Source organism: Juglans regia, chromosome 13, assembly GCF_001411555.2.
Source record: "Juglans regia cultivar Chandler chromosome 13, Walnut 2.0, whole genome shotgun sequence".
In the NCBI taxonomy this organism is placed as follows: domain Eukaryota; kingdom Viridiplantae; phylum Streptophyta; class Magnoliopsida; order Fagales; family Juglandaceae; genus Juglans; species Juglans regia.
The window spans coordinates 1,381,200-1,401,993 of NC_049913.1; the positions used below are offsets into that span (position 1 = coordinate 1,381,200).

At 38.6% G+C, this 20,794-nt stretch overlaps 4 protein-coding genes across 8 annotated transcripts; 1 reads left to right on the forward strand and 3 right to left on the reverse strand.

Annotated features, from left to right (window-relative positions):
* Positions 1-1,390: 1,390 nt before the first annotated feature.
* LOC108996072 ((S)-8-oxocitronellyl enol synthase ISY1-like) lies at positions 1,391-3,136 on the forward strand. The gene is made up of 2 exons (XM_018971832.2): positions 1,391-1,673; positions 1,791-3,136. Exons 1-2 carry the CDS (start codon positions 1,635-1,637, stop codon positions 2,919-2,921), a joined length of 1,170 nt encoding a protein of 389 aa, XP_018827377.1. The 5' UTR covers positions 1,391-1,634; the 3' UTR covers positions 2,922-3,136.
* A 2,597-nt stretch (positions 3,137-5,733) lies between these two features.
* Positions 5,734-7,723, reverse strand: LOC108996089 (zinc finger SWIM domain-containing protein 7). 4 transcript variants are annotated; one of them, XM_018971865.2, is made up of 6 exons: positions 7,561-7,723; positions 6,947-7,024; positions 6,811-6,826; positions 6,603-6,708; positions 6,319-6,426; positions 5,734-6,184 (listed from the first exon to the last, which is right to left on the reverse strand). In XM_018971865.2, exons 2-6 carry the CDS (start codon positions 7,005-7,007, stop codon positions 6,083-6,085), a joined length of 393 nt encoding a protein of 130 aa, XP_018827410.1. In that variant the 5' UTR covers positions 7,008-7,024; positions 7,561-7,723; the 3' UTR covers positions 5,734-6,082. The 4 variants fall into 4 exon arrangements, with proteins under 4 accessions (XP_018827410.1, XP_018827401.1, XP_018827405.1 ...); XM_018971856.2 differs by having other exon boundaries at positions 6,811-6,832; XM_018971860.2 differs by having other exon boundaries at positions 6,811-6,832; positions 7,615-7,715.
* A 493-nt stretch (positions 7,724-8,216) lies between these two features.
* On the reverse strand, positions 8,217-11,405 carry LOC108996294 (probable protein phosphatase 2C 63). Its single transcript, XM_018972107.2, has 4 exons — positions 10,906-11,405; positions 10,171-10,544; positions 9,201-9,437; positions 8,217-8,926 (listed from the first exon to the last, which is right to left on the reverse strand). The coding sequence occupies exons 1-4, from the start codon at positions 11,183-11,185 to the stop codon at positions 8,657-8,659; spliced, it is 1,161 nt and encodes a 386-aa protein (XP_018827652.1). The 5' UTR covers positions 11,186-11,405; the 3' UTR covers positions 8,217-8,656.
* An 860-nt stretch (positions 11,406-12,265) lies between these two features.
* Positions 12,266-15,505, reverse strand: LOC108996295 (probable E3 ubiquitin-protein ligase RHY1A). 2 transcript variants are annotated; one of them, XM_018972108.2, is made up of 3 exons: positions 14,981-15,505; positions 14,029-14,216; positions 12,266-13,022 (listed from the first exon to the last, which is right to left on the reverse strand). In XM_018972108.2, exons 1-3 carry the CDS (start codon positions 15,179-15,181, stop codon positions 12,569-12,571), a joined length of 843 nt encoding a protein of 280 aa, XP_018827653.1. In that variant the 5' UTR covers positions 15,182-15,505; the 3' UTR covers positions 12,266-12,568. The 2 variants fall into 2 exon arrangements, with proteins under 2 accessions (XP_018827653.1, XP_018827654.1); XM_018972109.2 differs by having other exon boundaries at positions 14,029-14,213; positions 14,981-15,455.
* Between the last annotated feature and the right edge of the window lie 5,289 nt (positions 15,506-20,794).

Below are 20,794 nucleotides of genomic sequence, written 5' to 3' on the forward strand. Positions count from 1 at the left end.
GGATTTGGCTTCGATTTTGTGTTAATGAGAAATGGATTTTCTGTTTTTTTTTTTTTATATATTTGTTGCACTACTAACTATTGAGCTTATATACGATTGGAATTATTGGCTGTATGTATTAATATTGTGAAAGAAAGACTCAATCGTGACGTTCTAGGAACATGAAGTAAAATCACAGTTGCTTAGCAAAGTGAGATACAAAAGCACCTTTACATTGCTATCATTGTTAGTTGGATAATTAATTAAAAGTTCGATGCAGCCTGTGGTGGAGAAAGAATTACTGATATACCTTTACATTCTTCTAGTCTGTTTGCAGCATGTGAGGTTTCAGAAGTTACACCTTGTTATAATAAAATTTGTGAAATGTTGATGCTTTTGAGTACATTGTGGAGGCTTGTAAACCTCCATCACCAGCCGTATCAAATAGAATCCACCTTGATAATTACAAGTAGGGTGTCCTCTGTTGTCTTTGATCCGATTTTATTGGCAATTACGATTAGTGGGTGGTTATAAAAACCATAAGAACTACTTAGCTCCAAAATTTGATCTACTTCATTTCATTAGATTAGATTAGATTTAGGTAAGCATCAATGATCCTGTCGCCATCAAATTTTTTAAAAGCAGAACATTAACAAGTATAGTTCTTTCAGTTGTATAAAACGTGGGGATTCGTTTATCCCCTTTGTTTAACTGACATGGCAGCTTGCTTATCATTTCTCTTGGAAGTATTTAGCTTGCGATAAGGTTGCTCCGTAAACGTCACGCAGACAGTTTTCTCTATTTTCAGCATGCAACGTGTAATTTGTATGAAAAAAAAAAATGAGCAGACAAAGATAAGGACTTCAACTCACTAAGGTGGCACCAGCCACCGATGACACCATAGCTTATGCATTGATGTACACAAAAACGTGTCGCATGGGTGTTCTCTACCAATTATTACAAGTTAAGTATGCAAGGATGTTTATCTTGATCGTTGACCAATTATTCATTTTCTACCAAGTAATGGTTGAAAATTTGACCAAACCAGAACAAAAAACTTTAGTTATGGCTGGACCAAGATTGTATATGACGTAAGGATATAATCAACTCCCATTGATTAGATAGATTCTGAATTACGAATTAAAGGCTTGACGTTAAAATAAGATCATTTCATCCGATAATCTCACCAATCTGCAGAAATTCTTCAATGTTTATGCTGACATAGATATGATTGTGAGACTTCAAGGGAAAAAAGAAAAGAAAAGATGCGTGTAACCAACATAATTCAACAAATTCACATGAGCAAAATGCTTCAATCAGTCGAAGACAAATTAATGGTTGACTTTCGTACTTATGTTGAGCTGTATTTGTAGCACTTCCTTAAAATAAAAGGATTTGGCGAATAATATCGGATAAGGTTGCATGGCTATGATTCTATGAAGAACAGATACATTAATGATTAATGGATCGTACAATCACTGCTGATGCAGCTGATGAGAACTGACGAACAAGTCATGACCCAGTCCCCATGCATTCCCCTGCCCTTCCCATTAAATTCCATTTATTTCAACAACTATCTCTTGCGCGCAAGATAAAAAAACAAGCACGAAAACACGGACAAGACACTTGATCTTTCTCCTCCTGCAATCACAACAATGAGCTGGTGGTGGTCTGGTGCAATTGGCGCTGCAAAGGCAAGTAATTCCATTCCCATTCTTATTCTTCCTTTCCATTTTAATTACCAACCTTTCTTCGGCTATTTCTCCGACGTTAATCTCAGTCTCCGTGACTATATTTATCAAATTCTACAGAAAAAATCTGACAACAGAGATTCACCACCGCGGTACCAGAGTGTGGCTCTGATCATCGGCGTGACTGGCATCATCGGCAACAGCCTGGCCGAGATCCTGCCACACTCTGACACCCCTGGTGGACCATGGAAGGTCTACGGCGTAGCCCGCCGCCCCCGCCCCGCTTGGTCCGCCGACTACCCCATCGAGTACATCCAGTGCGACATCTTGGACGCCCAAGAAGCCCAGACGAAGCTATCCAAACTCACGGACGTCACGCACATTTTCTACGTGGCTTGGGCTAACATGCAAGACGAAGCCGACAACTGTAAGGTGAATGCTGACATGTTGCGCAACGTTCTCAATACTATCATCCCAAAGGCGCCAAATTTGCAGCATATTTGCTTGCAAACCGGTCGGAAACACTATGTCGTCGCGCCAGAGTTGTTTGAAATAGTTAAGCCCCATGAACCTCCATTCCATGAGGATCTTCCAAGATTGAATGTACCCCATTTTTACTATTCGCTGGAAGATGTTTTGTTTGAGCAGGTGGCGAAGGAGGAGCTTTTGACCTGGTCAGTGCATAGGCCAGGAGTGATATTTGGGTTTTCGCCACGTAGTTTGACGAACATTGTTGGGAGTTTATGCGTATATGCAGCGATATGCAAGCATGAGGGCGAGCAATTGAGGTTTCCGGGTAGTCTTGCGGCGTGGGAGGGGTATTGGGATGCTTCTGATGCAGATATGGTAGCTGAACATCAGATATGGGCAGCCGTGGATTCTAATGCGAAGAATGAGTCGTTTAATTGTAGCAATGGAGATTTGTTCAAGTGGAAGCACTTCTGGAAAGTTTTGGCCGAACGGTTTGGAGTGGAGTGTGGGAAATTTGACGAGAACTCCAATTTGAGCTTGCAGGAGATGATGAAGAATAAGGGTCCCGTATGGGAGGAGATAGTGAGAGAAAAGGGTTTGATGCCAACAAAATTAGAACAAGTCGGGACTTGGTGGTTTGTGGATGAGGTTCTTGGGGCTGAGTCGTTTTTGGACAGCATGAACAAGAGCAAAGAGTATGGTTTTGTGGGGTTCAGGAACTCAAAAACTTCATTCAATTATTGGATTGATAAGATGAGAGCTCACAGAATTGTTCCTTAAACGACTAGGACTACGGATTTGTTCTTGGTTAATTAGAATTTTTAACATGTTGTTTCTTCATTCAATTATGAATGAAGGATAGATAAATAAAGCTCCAGCTTTGTAAAAACACTTGATTGTTTTCTTCTTACTTCGTTTTTTGTTTGGTTGTTCGTAATCTTCAACTCTGTTGTAAATGTAATTCTTGTTTTTACATCACGTCTCGTTTACTTTCACAAAATTTCTCAGTTTATTTCATCTCATCTAATTATTATAATTTTTTTAAATTTTTACATAAAATAAAATAAATAATTCATCTTTTTTGAATCTCAAAATAAAAATAATATTAAAAAAATATTCTAATAAGATTTTATTCAACTTTTAACTTTTATCTTATCTCATCTATAAAAACAAACGAGATCTTAATGATACTATGTTAGGATTTGGACCTAAGACGGGAGGATTGGAGGCAGCATCTCTAAGAGCATCCGCATCCGTTTCTTCAAAATGTATTTCATCTTCAAATTTAAATAATTTGATAGAAAGTTAACCCATATTGAATTAGCCAAGTCCATTTCAAATTAAATTTGATCTACAGTAATTTCATATTTCTTTCCAAAGATAAAAACAATTGTTTCAAGTCCATACGAATTGTTTATTGTTTTCAGCTCCATCTCCTGTGATTTCTTTCTTCCTTCTTCTTCCCTCTTTCTCTCCCGCGTCTCTACTTTCTCTTCTTTTTCCCTCTGTCTCTCGCGTCTTTGCCTTCTTCTTCCCCCTTTCTCTCCCGCGATTTCTTCTTCTTCTTTTTTTCTCTTCTTCTTCTCTCTCTCGCGTCTATGCCTTCCTCTTCATTCTTTCTCTTCTTCTAGGGTTTTTTTTTTCTCTTCTTTCTCTTCTTCTTCCCTCTCTCGCGTCTCTGCCTTCCTCTTCCTTCTTTCTCTTCTTCTAGGTTTTTCTTTCTCTTCTTCTTCCTCTTTCTCTCCTGCAGCTAAAAAAGCTTCCATCTTGTCTCCAGCACGGCACCGCAGTAGCTTCTTTCCAGCATGACAAGCAATTCGGTAAAACTCGAAACTTTGTTCTTGATTTTACTCTTGATTTTATTGTTTGGATTTGATGTTGTTTGGGTTTGATTTTGTTTTCAGCAAGAGTTTTTCAATTTCTAGTCTTGATTTGAACACGATAGGGTTCAATTTTATTTATTTTTTCTAGTTATGTTGCTTGTTTTCGTGTTCCTATGTAAAGGTGCCTCTGTGCTATACAGGTATGGGGTGGGGCAGAAACTGATGACAATGTGTCTGATGACATTAGCATTTCTACTAGCCTGAGTTGGTCTTTAGATGGTGAACTTTTTTCTGGAAAGGAAGGCATGGGGTGTGGAAACCATTTTGCTAATACCAGTTTAGATTCTGATAAATCCACAGACGGAGAAATTATATGTGGCCCTAAGCAACGAAGAGCTGTTGACTATAAGAAGTTATATGATGTGAGTATCACAAAACTCTTATGGTCATGTTGAAGCTTCCAGAGATGTTGTTATAAGAAATTATATGCTGTGAGTATCACATAAATTGTGTGAGGAAAAACCAATGAACCCAAAGGTGAAGCTATAATGTTCCCTTATCCTCCGTAGTTATTCTTTCACCCAAGAAGGGGAAAGAAGAAAAGGGAAGAATTATTTATTTCTTGATAAGTAGGCCAGGTAAGAAAATCAAGATGGCACATATTTTATTTCTGAAGCCACAGTTATGACCTGTGGTGTTAGCTTGATTGTGTGTTATCTGATGGACTGTGAAGGAGGCATGTTGTCTACCTGGAGTGTGGTATTAGATGGTAGTTCTACATGGGTTGCTTGTGATTACTTACACTAGATTACCAGACATATAGAATATTAAACGCAAGTGACAAGTTCATATAGAATATTAAAAGATGCATTAATTAGTCCTAAAAATCCACAAAGCACAACTTCACTGACTACAACAAGAAGATATCATTTGAATAGCAATGCTAAATAACTAAAGCAATATGATATTGAGTACCTTAGCACAATAACTAGCACACCATACAAAACCAAGTATTCAAGTTCAATGAAGAAATAAATCAGTGAAATGTCCCACGGACTTAAAAAATCATCTGTTAAAACAACTAATAGACAATCCCTAAACATAATCTACTGTGCAAGACCATCAAACAGGTAATACAAACAGAAAAGTATAAGAAAATATCATACACTACTATGACCATAAATTAAACAAGCAACCATCCACAAATCCCAGGACTTACTTAATCTATCAATTAAAGATATATTTAAAAACGACTCAAAAAGAAAAAAAATTATTGCCTGCTAAATCATCACCAACACATCAATATCTTTTTATGCAAGTACCTAGTTACAGGTTGGTCACCATGGTACTAGTCACTGTGTTTTAAGATTCTTAGTAAGGTAGGAGTTGAAGTTCCCATTGCTATCAGCACAATGCTAATTTTCTATGGCAGCACATTTATTTATTGCCCTCCTCATTTGACTTGACAAGCAGGAAAAAAATAATATATATGAGATAGCCTTATACGTTTGACAGGTAGCCTTATACGTTTGGAGATTATAGGAGGTTATGAAAATAAAATTAATTAAAAAATAAAAATTAATTATAAAAATATAAACTAATAATATTTTATTATTATAGAAAGTGTGATGACTAATCCAATATAGACTTTAAGTTTTGAATGGTTAGCTAAAAATAAAAAAATTATATATTCTTCAAATTTTAAATAATAAAATAGCCAATCTAATACCAATACTCTAAGCGCTCGATAAATGGAGTATAATTGGAAATTGTAAGAAACAAGGTATAGAATTTAGAATTTCATCAACCGTCAATATTTACCCCTACAAACTATAAGCCTATGACATCTGAACAGTGTTCTGATCAAACCCTCCACAAATTCCAAGAAGGTACACCATTTTATCATTTCCGTGCCTGTGGACACTAAATTTCATGCTCAGCAGCAGTTCCTCACAAAATGAAAATGGAACAAATTAACGAAAACGTTCAGCTGTGATCTACTCATGAATGTCCTAGCTCCTTAGCCCCACCTGACTTCTATTGGATAAACACATCAACTTCGTTCTTTGCTTCTGCTGCATAACACACTGATGCAAAAGTGGCTTTCACCAAAAGACTTCAGAGTTTTGATAGCAGTACTGCTAGCTGCTCATCAGACACCTTAACTTCAATAAAAGCTCCCAACGACAAAGCTAGTCTTGCAGCTAACTGATGCTTACACTAGAAGAGAGGGAAACAAAAAGAATTCAATACAAGAAATTTAGTAGAAAATAAAGAAGAGAAAGGAAAAGAGTTGTCATTGGTCAGAGGATTGGACTGCAAAACATAATGGATAAGCAAGAATGAGATCTCACACAAAGCTGTTCTCCTCTATTCACAATGTCATAGAAGAATGAATAACAGGCACAGTAGTTTTCGGCAAAGCAGAAATATTCCTCCTTCCTTCGTGATTCTCCCACAACCTAACCAGATCAAATAAGTAGTTTTAGTTTTTCTAGTTTTCCTCTAAAATAATTCGATAACAGCTTTCTTCACCCAATCTCCCCCAGCACCCCCTCCCCCAGGCCAGCTTCTCGGAGTATCTAGTCTATTATCCATGGGGTAACAAAACATGGATGCAATAAGCAATAAACTTCACCTGAAAGACGAAACGGCCGCTAGGTTCCCCAGAAATTCTCTTGACACCTCTTTGATCCACGATCCTAGTGGCTCGCTCAAAGTTTTTACCAAACAAGAAATGCAAGCTGCACGTATACGTAAAAAGAAAAGCCCAATAATTTAATCCCATTGCATACCGGTACTATTTCTCCCTCGACATAGATTAAAATGGATTTAGATATACTAACATGGAGAGCTGATCATCTGTCACTGTCCAATTTCAACGTGCTCCTTAAATTATCAAATGCGCGCATGAATATAATAAAGTAATTAAATTGTATAAAAACTAATGATTATTGGTTTCAAAGTAGAAAAGAGAACGACCTGAACGAGTTGATTCGATGTCCTTCCACACCGCCTCCGCTGTCAAACTACTTGCACTCATCGTCGTTTCATTTGCCTCTACAAAAGCATAAATTTCAATGCTTAGCACTTCTGGGAGTGCTTTCTTGCTATCAAAAGCTAGACATAACTACAACCTTTGTCATTGAAAGTAAAAGTATTCTATAAAATCACTTGATAGCCTACACAAGGAAAATTCTCAGGTTTCTAACAAATTAAAGCTAACAATAACCAATGAAATTTTTGCTTTTTTGGTTTTTTCAAAGCAAGGGAAGTGCCCTACGATCAGTTTAAGAGCCTGTAACAGAAACTAGTAAGGGTAACAACAACAAAATGCAGGCATGTGGCAGTAATCTAGGTGCTTGTGTTAATGCCTAAACCAGCACGGGTCCGTTTGATCTCTCAGAATTTGAAATCAGCAGGAAAAGAACTGAAGCATAAAAAAGAATATTCTAAGAAGTTGGTTGATCCAACTTTGCTTATTTTGCCAAACGGAGATCTCAGTAAAAATGAAAAAAAAAAAGTGTGGAAGGAAAATCTAGGGATTTATTTTTGGGGAGGGGCGACTTTGACCGCTCGAATCTGATTATACAAACCGGTTTGAAGGAGATATTCTCGGTCGGCCCTCGTTTTAAATTTGAGCCAAGTACCTTCCGGACTTTCTTTTGTCTCAAAGTTATTATTTGCACTCTATTCTTACAACTTTCCTTCGCGTGCTTCACAGAATACCTCACTGTTCGTCTAGCGAAGTTTCGCCGCTGTTTACTATTATTTATTTATTATTTTTTTATTATTCACAGAATAATTAAATTATTTTCACTATCCAAACTATTAAGACATAGTTTATTTTAGAAAAATATCTCATCTCATCTAATCATTATAACTGTTCCAACTTCTAATATAAAATAAAATAAATAATTCAACTTTTTCAAATTTTAAAATAAAAATAATATTAAAAAATATATTCTAACAATATTTTATTCAACTTTTTAACTTTAATCTCATCTCATCTCATCTCATCTCATCACATTTCTAAAAACAAACGAGGTAAGTCACTCCGAGACAGTAGGCTTAATGTAAAATATTTAATTAAATAAAATAAAGTGTAACGTGATTTGAACTCAAAACTTATGCTCTAATATAAAATTATACTATATAAAAATAATCACTTATTCCAAATATTTAAATCGATAAAAAAAATAAATTTAATTATTTATATTATATTGTTAATAATTATACCATCCTGAACGTATCCAAAACACACAAACTGGTTCGATCAAACAATGTTGCCGCGGCCTTAGGCCGTTGTTTATTAGCTGCACGTTACCATTTGTCTGATAAGCACTCAACAGAGCAGAAGCTTTGTTATTTGTAAAAATATGTTTGAAAAAAAAGTTACAAAAACTGGTGTTCTCGTGATACTCTTCTTTCCTCTTGGATTTACTATCATCAACTCAAACGAGGCAAAATCAACAACCGAGCGACTAATGCAGCTAGAACTTCAGTTGCATAACCTATGGCAGCTTGATCCCATTAGCATCCATCAAACTCGATTATCAGTATATAGGACTGTACCTTTCTATATTCAAACCTTCTTTCCACCAAAAAAAAAAGAACAAACAAATAAAAGAACACATGATATAGTCCTCGGAAAAACCAGGAGTCAGTAAATCTTCAAAAGGTTTTGTTTCTCTAGAAAACTGGGTGAAGAAGATCATCTTCAGCCACATCTGCATTCAGGGAGAAGATGTCAACTGGTGCATTGGTGCAGGAAAACGTATTGTGCTTAAATCTTCCATTCGAGGAACCTTTTTGGTGGTCAAGATAAATGACGATCACAGTAATATCATCATGGAAATGACGCCTTACTCCCTTTTCAATTTTCTTTATGTCACCATATCTCATCTCTTTCTTCTTTGCAGCCTCTTGAATGGCAGCTCTGACCAATGTCTTTGCAATTCCCTGCATGTATTAAACCAATGAATGGAGTGTGTCACAAGTAGTCAAAACCCAACACCTCACGTGAAATTATCATTATGCACATATGCCATAAAAATTCTAATTGAACAATTTTCACCAGAAAATTTCAAAGCGATTCCATCAAAACACATAATAAGTATGGCAGGATTCTGCGAAGCACATAGCAATAGGATTTTCTGAACCAAGAAAAGTGCTGTCGATAACAGTTGGAAAAAAGAACTATATATTAAAAAAGAAGTGAATGATGGGCACTCACAGCTCTTGGATTTTTTAACACAATGTCTACTGCTGCTTCATCACTTAACTGTTCCCAGAGGCCATCTGATGCAAATATCAGGAATAAGTCCTGTGGCTTAAGCTTTCTAAAAAGGATAGAGGGTTCTGCTGTCATTACTGGTCGCTTCAAAGGAACGGGGTTTCCAAATTGCTGGAATATTGGGTCTCTGTTAAACTCAGGCCTTTTCAGGTAGACATCGCCAATAGATCTTGACACCTGAAGATAAGAAAGAAAAAAAAATTACTGACAATTTCCTTCCACAATCACATTATTCAAGGTTATGGATAAGCTAACTGATATTTGGGCATTAAAAAAAAAAACCAGAGTAGTACATAATTCACTCAAGCCCTATGAAAAAAAAAGAGAAAATATTAAGTTGCACGTGTCGGACAAAGTTGAATAGGAAGAAATCGAGATAGACTCCCTTAGACCTTAGGTCTATGTTACAAGAGCTCTTCATGTACATCTCATGCATGGAAGTCAAACTGCTTTTAACTTCATGAGATGCTGGATTGGAAGCAGAGCATAGGATTTCTCAAAGAGGATGAAAGATATAGGCCCTCTTAGTACAGCTTATGATACAAAAAATCTATCCTGTAAGAATACAGACGTGCGGCAAATGAACATCCGCAGCATCTACTTCCACTTATAGAAGAAAGTTAAACAAAATTAAGTTTTTTCAGCGTAATCTGCATTTGCCAACATCTCTCTCTCTCTCTCTCTCTCTCTCTCTCTCTCTCTGTGCATGAATGAATGAGTATTTGAAGAAAACTAGAAGACAATACTGAAATCATATTCTCTATCTTCTGAACTCGAGCAAATTCAAATTTGACTCGATCTATAACAATTATATCGCTTAAGTTAAAAACTCTTCCTAATTACATTTTAAATATAAGTAAAATACTGCCACAGAACGAAGGTATCACAGCCTCACAGGTAACCACCATACCTGAATTATTCCCTTAATCCTCCAAACTCCACGGCAAAACACCACAATCTGCGAATCATCGGGGTGAAGTGCTTTCAGCTCCTTCCTCACCTTCTCAACCGCAACATTATGATCATCTGACAACCGTTCCGCCACAACCAAGTTTTTTGCACTCTCCAGAACTCTTCGGCCAAGAACTGCTCTCGAGTCACCAAGATTTGCGACGTACAATTCATCATTTGAAATAGCACCAACAAGACAGCATGACCCGACTGAAGCAATTTGTGGCCGTGTTGGCAATGCTCGCTTTACTAAATGCAAAAACTCCTCCTCGGTGACATGAAATGCCTTCTTTATCACATCCACGGATAATCCACCTTGTTCAGTAGCGAATTCTACAATTAAAAAACAAAATAAAAATTCATTAACACTTAAAAAAATTTTACAACAACCAAACAGAGCCCATGTTCACTAAACAGAGACTTCCCATAGTTCAATGAATCAAACGAAAAAAACCCAACTCAACCATTAAAAAACTATCTGCAACTCATTCAGACAAGCATGGTCCTGAACAACCATATCATCGGAGGACAAAAAAAAGAGAGAAAAAAAGATAATTCAAGTCCTTTCATTTCCCTCCCGTACAGAACAAACGAAACCTTCACAAACAAAGCGTTCCACAGAGTCGCAGAGATAGGTTTCTCCTTTTCTAGAAAATGCAAACAAAGATATGAGGCTTTGGCGAGGATAATATACTGTGCAAATAAGGAAATAAGCGCTTGTTGACGAATCTGGAAGCCTCTGGCCCACCATGGCCATCGTAGACTCCGACGTAAGTGGCGGAGGGCGAGCTGAAGACCTGGCTCTGGTCTTCGAGGCTGGAATTGGCCTGGACCACCGCGATGGAGTAATCCCCAGACGCATGAGGCTTGAGGTCCGTGTGCCAGAGAAGTCCATCGCCCCTGCCTCCACCACAGCCACAGCCTAGACGCCCAAAAAAGCAGCGCTCCAGTGGGCTGTAACACGACCGCAGCATCTTCCTCGTTCCCTGTATGAATCTGTTTTTGCCCCCAAAAGAGCAAGCTCCTGCGTGTGCTCTGGTTTAGTCGGGTCTGTGATAATGGAAGGGAAAATCTAAGAGGCAGAGAGTGAGAGATAGGGACAAAGGAAAGTGGTGGGCGAATTACGGCGTCAATACACGAGGAATGAAGGAAGCTGACTGTTTGAATAAACGCTTGGCGCTTTTATACTGTACGCGTTATTTTTTTCTCTCTTGCATGGAAAACGTATAGGACCGGTTTTGCGGCTGTCTTTTGACTCTTTTTCTAAACTTCTTTTTCAACCTCTTATTTATTTATTTATTTTTATTTTTTGTAGATGAGGACATGGCAACAAGATTTTCAGGTTATTTATTTATTTATTGGCCATAGCCCATAGGAAGTGAATATAACTTACTGGCAGTCTGTTCTATCAAATCCCATTTTTGCCAACTTAATATGGTGTGCGGTGCACCTCATGTTGTCTTTATTCATCCATCACATTCATAATCACTTACCCCAATATGAAATAAATAGATTTATATGTAGAATTACTTACCAAAATTGAGAAAGAAAAAATAGACAAGGAAAAGAGGTTCATGCAGCTCGAGCGCACTCACTTTCGGATAAATACCCAATTAAAAGTTGAATACTGATTACTGTGGCGGTGTGGCATGTTTATTATTAAACATGAATATAAAATGATGTAAGGGGGATAAAAAAAAAAGGCAAAAATGAGGACCAATAACTAACAAAATAGGGGGGAAATGACGAAAAATATTAGAGGACTATTCCATCCAATGAATGACCACTTCGGCAGCAGACAATCTTGAAACATTGCACAAAAACCCGTGAGGCCCATTGAAAGCTACACAAATTTAAAACAATTGTTGACCCCTTGGATTGATGTCTTGGTTAACTGGACCCGTCATGGATGAGGTTATATCATCTACTTCAGAAAAACTACGATTCAGTGTCGACAATTAAAAATAAAAAAGGAAAAAAGATTGATTCTCACAGCAAATAATATTTTTAAGAAAAAATAATAATTTAACATATTTTCAGATGGAGGGAAAAAATAATCAAAAGTTTCAGTGTAACATTCCTGTATCTACAGAGAATTAACTCTGTAAAATCTTCTATAAAGCTTAAGAGGAAACATAAAACATGGATTTAAAATTCATGTTCAAGGGAATGAAACAAATTTCTCACTTAAGAGTAGGGATCTAAAACATGCGTTCAAGACTTTCCAGGTGTGCAACAAAACAATAGATACAAGGATTACCTATCTACAATTTTTTAAGGCAACTATATAAAATAGTAGAGACCCAAAACTTTCAACGGTATAAGAAATTCAGGCTATAAAAACGTACGTGTAAAGTTTACGTCCTTTTTATCTCTCTATGACTAGTTATGACTATATCTCGACGGCAATACGGACAGTCCCCACAGGTTCGAACCCAAGGATCCAAGCATGCAGAGTGGAATTTATGCCCACAGGGCAAGTGTATAAGATCGTCTCCCTCTAAGAAAGTCTCCAGACATATACTACAATCCTGTGAACCTCTTGACACCACCCCTTCAACTGTGCTGCTATAAACCTCCATGCGCAAACAGTCAAGAGCCTCCTGAGTGAGACCAGGCGGCTTCTTCTTTGGTTCTTGCAATAATTGCAGCCTCTCAATTCGGGAGCTCAAGTCAGTAATGGTTGAGCTTCCAACTGACTGACCTGTTGACGTTCGATTCCCCATGTCACCAACATCAACCAGCCCTCTTATATCATCTTCAAACATTATTTCAGTACGGTTAATGTAAGACGGAGGTCTGCTGCTTTCCCTAAATATAAAGCCAAAAAAATCAGGAAACTACATTAATTCAGCATGGTTAATGTCAGATTAAGATATTTCCATTCAAATATACCAAAAGACGGAGCTTAGAACATTTTGTTGATGAATAAGTAGCTTAGAACATAGTAACATCTGCAGGCTGCAGCATATGAAAAGTGGCAGAAGCAGCAGCAAATGACATTTTTCCATATTAAAACAATTCAATAAAGACTTTGGGGGCTCAAGAGACTTAGAAAAATCATGGACAGAAAGGAAATAAAAATTAAATTAAATCAAACTACAAAATACAATGAATGATTGAAAGAGACATCAATCGAGATCAGTTCGATGAGCTCATAGAAAAATTGAATGGAGTTTTCGCCATTTTGAGTATTAAAGCTTTATTATTGTATAACTTTGCGTGCTTAATGAACATAAGCATAGAATCCAACATTTTAAATGCATACGATAATAATTTTAAAGAAATATTCGCAATAATTTACAGCTCCACCTATGCATGTGCTTAGTGTCCCAAACCCAGAGAAATAAGGATTGTACTAGATTGATAGCCAGCATAAAACTAGGCATCAATGCTACTGCCAATCAATGCTACTCTGTACCGAGCATGCCGTCCGAACCTTCATGAATGCTACTGCTGCTACTGCTACTCGAACCCAGAACGTCCATGTTTTCACAGTCAGTAGCATTGATGGCTTCCAATCACTGTACTGTGCAGATATGCAATGACAAATGGGTATATAAATACCATGGCTAAATTAAATGTATGTCATAAATTGGTTCTACAAATCAATTGCAACATCAATGGGGAAAATTGGAATAAATTTGTTGGAATTCTTTGATCATATGAGTTTTACATGCTAGCTTTATTTTTGGGGGTCTCTCTTGCACACATCCAATAGTTGCACCCCTTAATGTTCCTTTCTATGAAATGAAATTCCATTGGATCTCCAAAGCCACAGAAAATTACAAACACACACATAGCAGTAAGCACAGACCTGTTTCCAGAAAGAGGCTCCCCTCTCAACCTCTGCAGAAGCCTTGCCCTTGCAAGCAGCACAGCCCCAGGAAGCCTGTCATTCTCAGTTAACCTCGGCCTACTTCTGCTGCTTAAATTTTCTGTGTTAGAATTGTTGCTTGCAACAAACTGACTCGTACTTCTGTCAGATCGAACTGATGCACGCTCCTTAGCAGCAAGGGTACAAAACACAAAAAATTAGGGGATATTTAACTGTGAATCTCCAGACACCACCATATGACTACACACTTTCAAATTAATTTTTATAGCCGAGATTTCACCGCTAACTTTACAAGATTTGGAATAAAGAAAGAAAATGGAGTTGCATCCTCCACTTCACTAAGCCTGATTCAATTATATGGGTTAAATCAACATTCTTAAAAACCAAAACAATAAGAGGCAAGGTCTCATATACATATACACAAACACATGTATAGGTTTGCATATTATTTATATATACATGTGTGTGTGTGCATATATCAGATTCTACCAAAATCGAGAGAAATTTCAGCTGTTCAAACCAACAATCTCCACCGGACCACCAAGCCCGAGCCTAATTTATTAAATTGACATTCGATTTCAAAATCAAGTTCAAAAAAGGAAAGAAAAGATAAAGAGGGAGAACTGGCCTCATTTGCATTCAAAACTCACTTCATCTCATCTCAACTCATTTCATTATTATAATTTTTCTAAATTTTCACACGAAATATAATAAACAATTCAATTTTTTCAAGTTCTAAAACAATTTTATCAAATTTTTACATAAAATATAATAAATAATTCAACTTTTATTCTATTATTCATAAACCATCTCAACTCATATCTGAATCCAAACCACTCGATTATTATTTTTTCTTTCTCTTGGGATCCTCTATTTCCTGACGAATCAAGGAGAGATTTATAATAAATAAAAAAAAGTAGTAGATATCTACCACGTGATGCGACACATGCGAGGATCGCCGGGGAGGATTGCAGCCGTCCAAATCTCGGCGATGATGGTGATCGGGCTGATGGCTGTGAAGATCGATATGATGGCGGCGGTTGTAGGGACAAATTCGATCGAACCCTAGATCCTGGTCGCTCCGGCCCAGGCGAGACCTCCGGGAGTAGAATAGCTCCGATGCGCTCGTCATGCACTAACCCGACTCTTTCACCTTTACAACCCGATTTATCAAGAAGCAAAAGGCAAGTTTAAGCTCTTTATAGAATAAATAGTAATGGAGGAAGATAGGACAGTCACTGAAAGATTGGGAGAAACGCGGGAGAAATAACTTAGAGGAGAATTTGAGAGCGAAGTTGAAGTCTGAGAGCTTCGAAGAAACGCACTGCGAGTCTGTGAGGGAAGTTTGAAGATGCGTCAAGAAAACGAATTTTGATGGAGGTTGAGAAAAAAGAAAAAAAAAAAATTGTCGGATAAAATATTGAAATGGGAGGCGTTGGATTGTGTAGTTTGTACTGTATTGGGATTTGGAAGTCGTCATTATAACGGTTTACTAAAATAGCACATATTATTTTTAATTAATTATTTAATATTATTCTTAACTTATTATTTAATATTATTCAGCAGTTTTTATTTACAAACAATGCGTATTAAATATCTATTCTATTTTATCAATCTTTTTTATTTAAATTTTAAAATTTGAAATCTTTGCCAGCTCAATAGACAATACCGGATAAATACGAATGTCTCATCTAATTTTAATTAATAGTTTTATTATTATTTATAAATCATTTTAAATAATATCATCTTATTTTATTATCTAAATGGATCCTATACATATTAAATTATAAGAATAGGTAATATTTTTTATGTTTTTATATATAAATATTAGGTGATTTAATTCGTGTATGAATAATGCTAGAGCATTTGGCTTGTATCTTGTTAATCTCAATGGATAAACCCGGTTCAAAAGTAAATGGACAAAATTGAAATATTAATGGAAAGGCTAATTTATTTTTCACTTAAAAGTAATTTTATCCACTCATTTTTCAATTTTCAAGCAGAATGTATCAAGTAAAGTTTTAATCGGACACAAGTCAAATTTAATGCTAGAAAGATTATGCAGGTCTGTACATTCTCATTAAAAAAAGTGAAACCTATTATTAATAAATAAGTTTTTTCTATGTAAATTATAAATTTATCAAATTTTTTTTTAAATAAATACATTGTATACTTTTAGACTATAAAAACTATTTTCATTAGTAGATTATTTAAAATCATATAGTTAAAATATGTTGTATGTCAAAGATAATTAATAAAGATATTATAAATTGTAGCAGAATAATAGCAAGTTTACTCATAGTTGGGATGGAAGTGATAGCTCTGTTGAAATGGCTGCCTGGATATCTACCCTGTAGGTAGTGCCATTGGCAACAGGCAGCGTGCACTTTAAAAAGTGAAAGTGCATTATTTATAAAGGTTTGCATGGGTTTGGGGGCAGGATACGTCGTGTTGTCCTTATTATGGGTTTACCACTTATTATGCTCTGACCTTCCCCATGCTCACTCAGCTGCCACTGCCAATCTTAAATTAATTGTGTGAATATATATGTTAACGCCAAACGACAAAATATTTCGAAAGGGAAGAATTGGTGATTCTTGATTCGTTATAACGATAGGAGTCTCAATTTGTGTGGTGTGGAGCTCCTGATAGAGATCTGATGTGGCTGCATAATGTTTGTGTCATATCTATGATAGTAAACAAGAAATAAACACAAATAAAGTAAAAAGAGATTGACATAAATTTATATAATTCGACATAATACATATATTTACGGATCGTTTGAAGGAAAGAATGCATTATAATATATTAATTTTACAGTCTCTCATAACCTCTCGTCTTCACTGTGCAATGGATATAAAAAATCCATCTTCTAGTGGAGATATTGCCGTTAAAAATACTGTCGTGAGGTTGAACAAGCTAAAGTGGAAGTCCAAGAAGTCGTCTCCTCGAAGCCCCTCAAGAGAAGTCTGGTAAAAAATCCTTGAAGTCTTCTAGTTCCCTCCTTGTTATCTTCTATCTCTTGTTCCTTTATGTCTCATCCCATCTCTTTTATATCACGTCTCTCATTTTTCTCTTGAAATCCTGTCATTTCTCAATCTTTTGTCCCTTCATTCCCTCTCTCGTTCTTCCTTCCTTCTTGATGAGATCTCGCACCTTGTGCTAGGCCTAGAAAACCACTTTGGGCTTGGTAGATTTTATCCTTTCCAGTTGCATGCGATTCTTAAGGATAATTTGTTCCAAAAAAGAAAACCTTGAGAATCTTTAAAGATAAAATATGCAATTAAAATAATCCGCCAAAGTCCGTAGAGAAGTAAATTCTAAGAGCGGATCCCTAATTATTTGTTTTGCTTGCGTTAAGTGATGAAGATTTTCGAACACGAGGCTAAGCGAGAGATGGGCTCAACTGCGTTAAATGCGAGTCAGAGCTCATCTTTGTGAGATAAGCAGGAGGCTAAGCGGGAGATAGGCTCGACCGTGTTAGATGTGAGTGAGGAGCTCATATTTGAGAGATGAGCGAGAGACTAGCTCGACCGCATTAGGTGCGAGCGCGGAGCTCGTCTTGGCTAGATGAGCCAGAGGCTAAGCGGGAGATAGGCTCGACCGCATTAGGTGTGAGTGTCAAACTCGTCTTAACCACATAAACGGGAGATAGGCTCGACTGCGTTAGGTGTGAGCGTGGAGCTCATCTTCGCGAGATAAAGTGGGAGATAAGCTCGACCGCGTTAGGTATGAGCACGAAGCTCATCTTAGAGCATGAAGGTCAGGCAATCAAGAGTCTTGCCCGTTGATGGGGCACTTGGGGGGTCAGGCAATCCCTAACCTTTCCTGCCTGTTGACTCGTTCTCGAAGATAACCCGAGTGAGGCGATTGTGGCACAAGTCTAAACACTTGACGTTTGCTGAAGGAGATGCCGCCTCAAGAGTAATGTCAGGCGGTAGAATGACTAAACCCAAACTCTACCAAGAGAGATTTCGAACAGCCTAGAGACCAAACTCACCTCTTTGAGTCTCACAGGGAGGTAAATAAGATATGCTTGATAGTGCTGTAAAACAGGGAGGTAAATAAGATATGCTTGATAGTGCTGTAAAAGTCAAACCAGTTAGTGTAAATAACCCTCAATCACGAGCATGAAATTTGCAAACCTGAATCGTCGTCTTGAAGTGTGGCGAAGGTTTGAGGCTCAATGTTTGCTAGAGAATATGCAGTCCCTGGATTAACGTCGAGCATTCGAAAGACTAAACCTGCCCACCGAGAGGTTGGATAGCCTGAAGACCAAACCCGCCTCTTTGAGTCTCATAGGGAGGTAAATAAGAGATGCTTGACAATGCTGCAAAAGTCGAACTAGTTAGTGTAAACAACCCTTAATCACGAGTGTGAAATTTGCAAACATGAAGCATCGTCCTAAAGTAAGGTGAAGGTTTGAGGCTAGGCTTTTGCTAGAGGAGATGCGGTCCCTGGAATAACTTCGAGTAGTCAACAGACTGAGCCCGCACTCCGCCGTGAAGGAGGTCGGACATCTTGGAGACCAAACCTGCCTTTTTTAGTCTCATGGGATGGACACTAAATGAGTAAATAGGAGATGCTTGACAGTGCTACAAAATTCAAGCTGATTAGAATAAAAAATCTCTAATCACGAGATGGAGTGTGGCAAAGGCTTGAGACGTTACTCATTTAGTGTCTCGTTTGGTGGAGTTGGAGTGGGGTGACTGGTGAGGGTTTAAGACGTTATCTGTATGGTGTTCCGTTGCAAGAGATGGTGGCCTAGGAGAAATTGTTAGGCAGTTGGATGACTGGACCCGCACTCCTCCGTGAGAGAGGTCAAGCAGCCTTAGGGGCCTAGGGCAGACTTGCCTCTTTGATCCTCACGAGGAGGTAAGTTGTCAGGCAGCTTGGAAGATGGACCTGCATTTCACCTTGATAGAGGTTGGTTGGGTAGCCAATAGGCTAGACCCGCACTCCTCTGTGAGAGAGATTGAGCTGCCTGGAGGCTAAGCTCGCCCTTTATGTCTCACGGGGAGGTATGGCGAGCAGTTTGAGACTAAACTCACACCCGCTTGTTGACACCACATGGAAGGTAAATGCGGTGGCAGGCTGGAGCTGGTCCTGCACCTCATCATGACGAAGGTCAGGGTAAGTCGTCGAGCCATCGAGAGGCTGAACCAACACTCGTCCTTGAGAGAGGTTGAGTTGCCTGAGGCTAAACTCACCTATTTGGTCCTCACAAGGAAGTAAGTTGGGTAGTTTGGGACTGGACTCGCACTCGCCTGTTGATGCCACAGGGAAGGTAAGTGTCGGTGCAGGCTGGAGCTAGTCCCGCACTTTGTTGTGATGGAGGTCGAGCTGCCATGAGGGTTGCACATGCCTGTTGACTCTTACAGGGAAGGTAAGTTGTCGGGCAGCCAAGGGCTAGACCTGCACTCCGCAGTGGGAGAGGCCAAGCATCTGGAGACTAAACTTGCTTATTTGAGCCCCACAGGGGAGGCAAGATGGGTAGCTAAGAAGCTGGACCCGCACTTTGCCACGACGGAGGTTTGGGTAAGTCATCAGCAGCCGATTGGCTGGACCCACACTCCACCGTGAGAGAGGTCGAGCTACTTGGAGACTAAACTCGCCTCTTTGAGCCTCGCGAGGAGGTAAGACGGATAGTTTGAGACTGGATCCACACCCTCTTATTGACGTCTCAGGAAAGTAAGTGTCGGGGCAGGCTAGAGCTGGTCCCACACTTCGTCATAACGAAAGTTGGGGTAAGTCGTCTGGCAGCCAATAGACTGGACTTGCACTCCGCCGTGAGAGAGATCGAGCTGCCTGAAGGCTAAGTCAGCCCTTTTGTGTCTCACAAGAAGGTAAGACGAGCAATTTGAGAATGAACTTGCACCTGCTTGTTGATGCCACGGGGAATGCAAGTGTTGTGGCAGATTGAAGCTGGACTCACACCTTGCCATGAGAGAGGTCGGGCTGCCGAGGCGGGGCGACTTGACCCGCCTGTTGGCCCTCATAGGGTAGGTAAGTAAGAGAGGCGCTTGTTTGTGTCCATGTGAGTGCCAAGTAATTTATTCTGATGGAGACATATCGAGACGTCCGAACAATGTTTCAGTGTGGCAGCGTATCCGGTATTTCGTACTACAGGAATAAATTATGTTAGTAAAAATAAAATGCACACAAGTTTTTAGGAATACAAACTGGGGTGTTTTGGCCTTTATAGCCAATTCTTCTTGATCGAAATTGCCCTCTCCTGATTGTTGTTTCTTCTCTTTCTTGCCTTTTTTTTTCTTTATCCTTTATCCTCCTCCTGTTTTTTTTTTTTAATAAATAAGGGAGATTCATTGGGCCCATGTGTAGCACTATGGTTGGGAGGAGGTGGCAGAAATCGTGGTGCATGGGTCCAAGTAGTGGTGAGGCCGTGCTGGGTTGGCCAAGCACGTTGTTGGCTACCCGCTTACACATGGTCGAGATGGTGGCGGTTTGCTTGGTGAAGAGGAAATCCTGTGGCGAGGAGAAGCTGTTTGCGTTGGAGGAACTATGTTGTTTGAGCAGCTATGGTGAGGGGTTTCATGTTCGAGCAATTAAGGTGGGCAACGTTATTGCCCGAGGAGCTTAACCGTCAGGTCGTGCAGCTTTTGGGCGGGAAATACATGGCCAAGGAGCCTCTAGGTGGGAAAGTTGTCCATCTTAGTGGCAGTGTGGTCGTGGTCGAGGAGATCTGGTCACATGGGTTTACGTCCTAGTGTGCTTAGGCCAAACA

Excerpts from the sequence above, each read along its gene's own strand:
- LOC108996294 (XM_018972107.2), bottom strand. The coding sequence starts at position 11,185 with ATGCTGCGGTCGTGTTACAGCCCACTGGAGCGCTGCTTTTTTGGGCGT. Across the intron at positions 10,545-10,905 it reads CTTATTTCCTTATTTGCACA|AATTCGCTACTGAACAAGGT; the intron begins GTATATTATCCT and ends TTTTAATTGTAG. Across the intron at positions 9,438-10,170 it reads GGATTAAGGGAATAATTCAG|GTGTCAAGATCTATTGGCGA; the intron begins GTATGGTGGTTA and ends TCTTATCTTCAG.
- LOC108996089 (XM_018971856.2), bottom strand. The coding sequence starts at position 7,007 with ATGAGTGCAAGTAGTTTGACAGCGGAGGCGGTGTGGAAGGACATCGAA. Across the intron at positions 6,833-6,946 it reads CATCGAATCAACTCGTTCAG|TGACAGATGATCAGCTCTCC; the intron begins GTCGTTCTCTTT and ends GAAATTGGACAG. Across the intron at positions 6,709-6,810 it reads ACAGATGATCAGCTCTCCAT|CTTGCATTTCTTGTTTGGTA; the intron begins GTTAGTATATCT and ends GTATACGTGCAG.
- LOC108996072 (XM_018971832.2), top strand. The coding sequence starts at position 1,635 with ATGAGCTGGTGGTGGTCTGGTGCAATTGGCGCTGCAAAG. Across the intron at positions 1,674-1,790 it reads GTGCAATTGGCGCTGCAAAG|AAAAAATCTGACAACAGAGA; the intron begins GCAAGTAATTCC and ends CAAATTCTACAG.
- LOC108996295 (XM_018972108.2), bottom strand. The coding sequence starts at position 15,181 with ATGACGAGCGCATCGGAGCTATTCTACTCCCGGAGGTCTCGCCTGGGC. Across the intron at positions 14,217-14,980 it reads CGCATGTGTCGCATCACGTG|GAGCGTGCATCAGTTCGATC; the intron begins GTAGATATCTAC and ends CTTGCTGCTAAG. Across the intron at positions 13,023-14,028 it reads GAGCCTCTTTCTGGAAACAG|GGAAAGCAGCAGACCTCCGT; the intron begins GTCTGTGCTTAC and ends CTTTATATTTAG.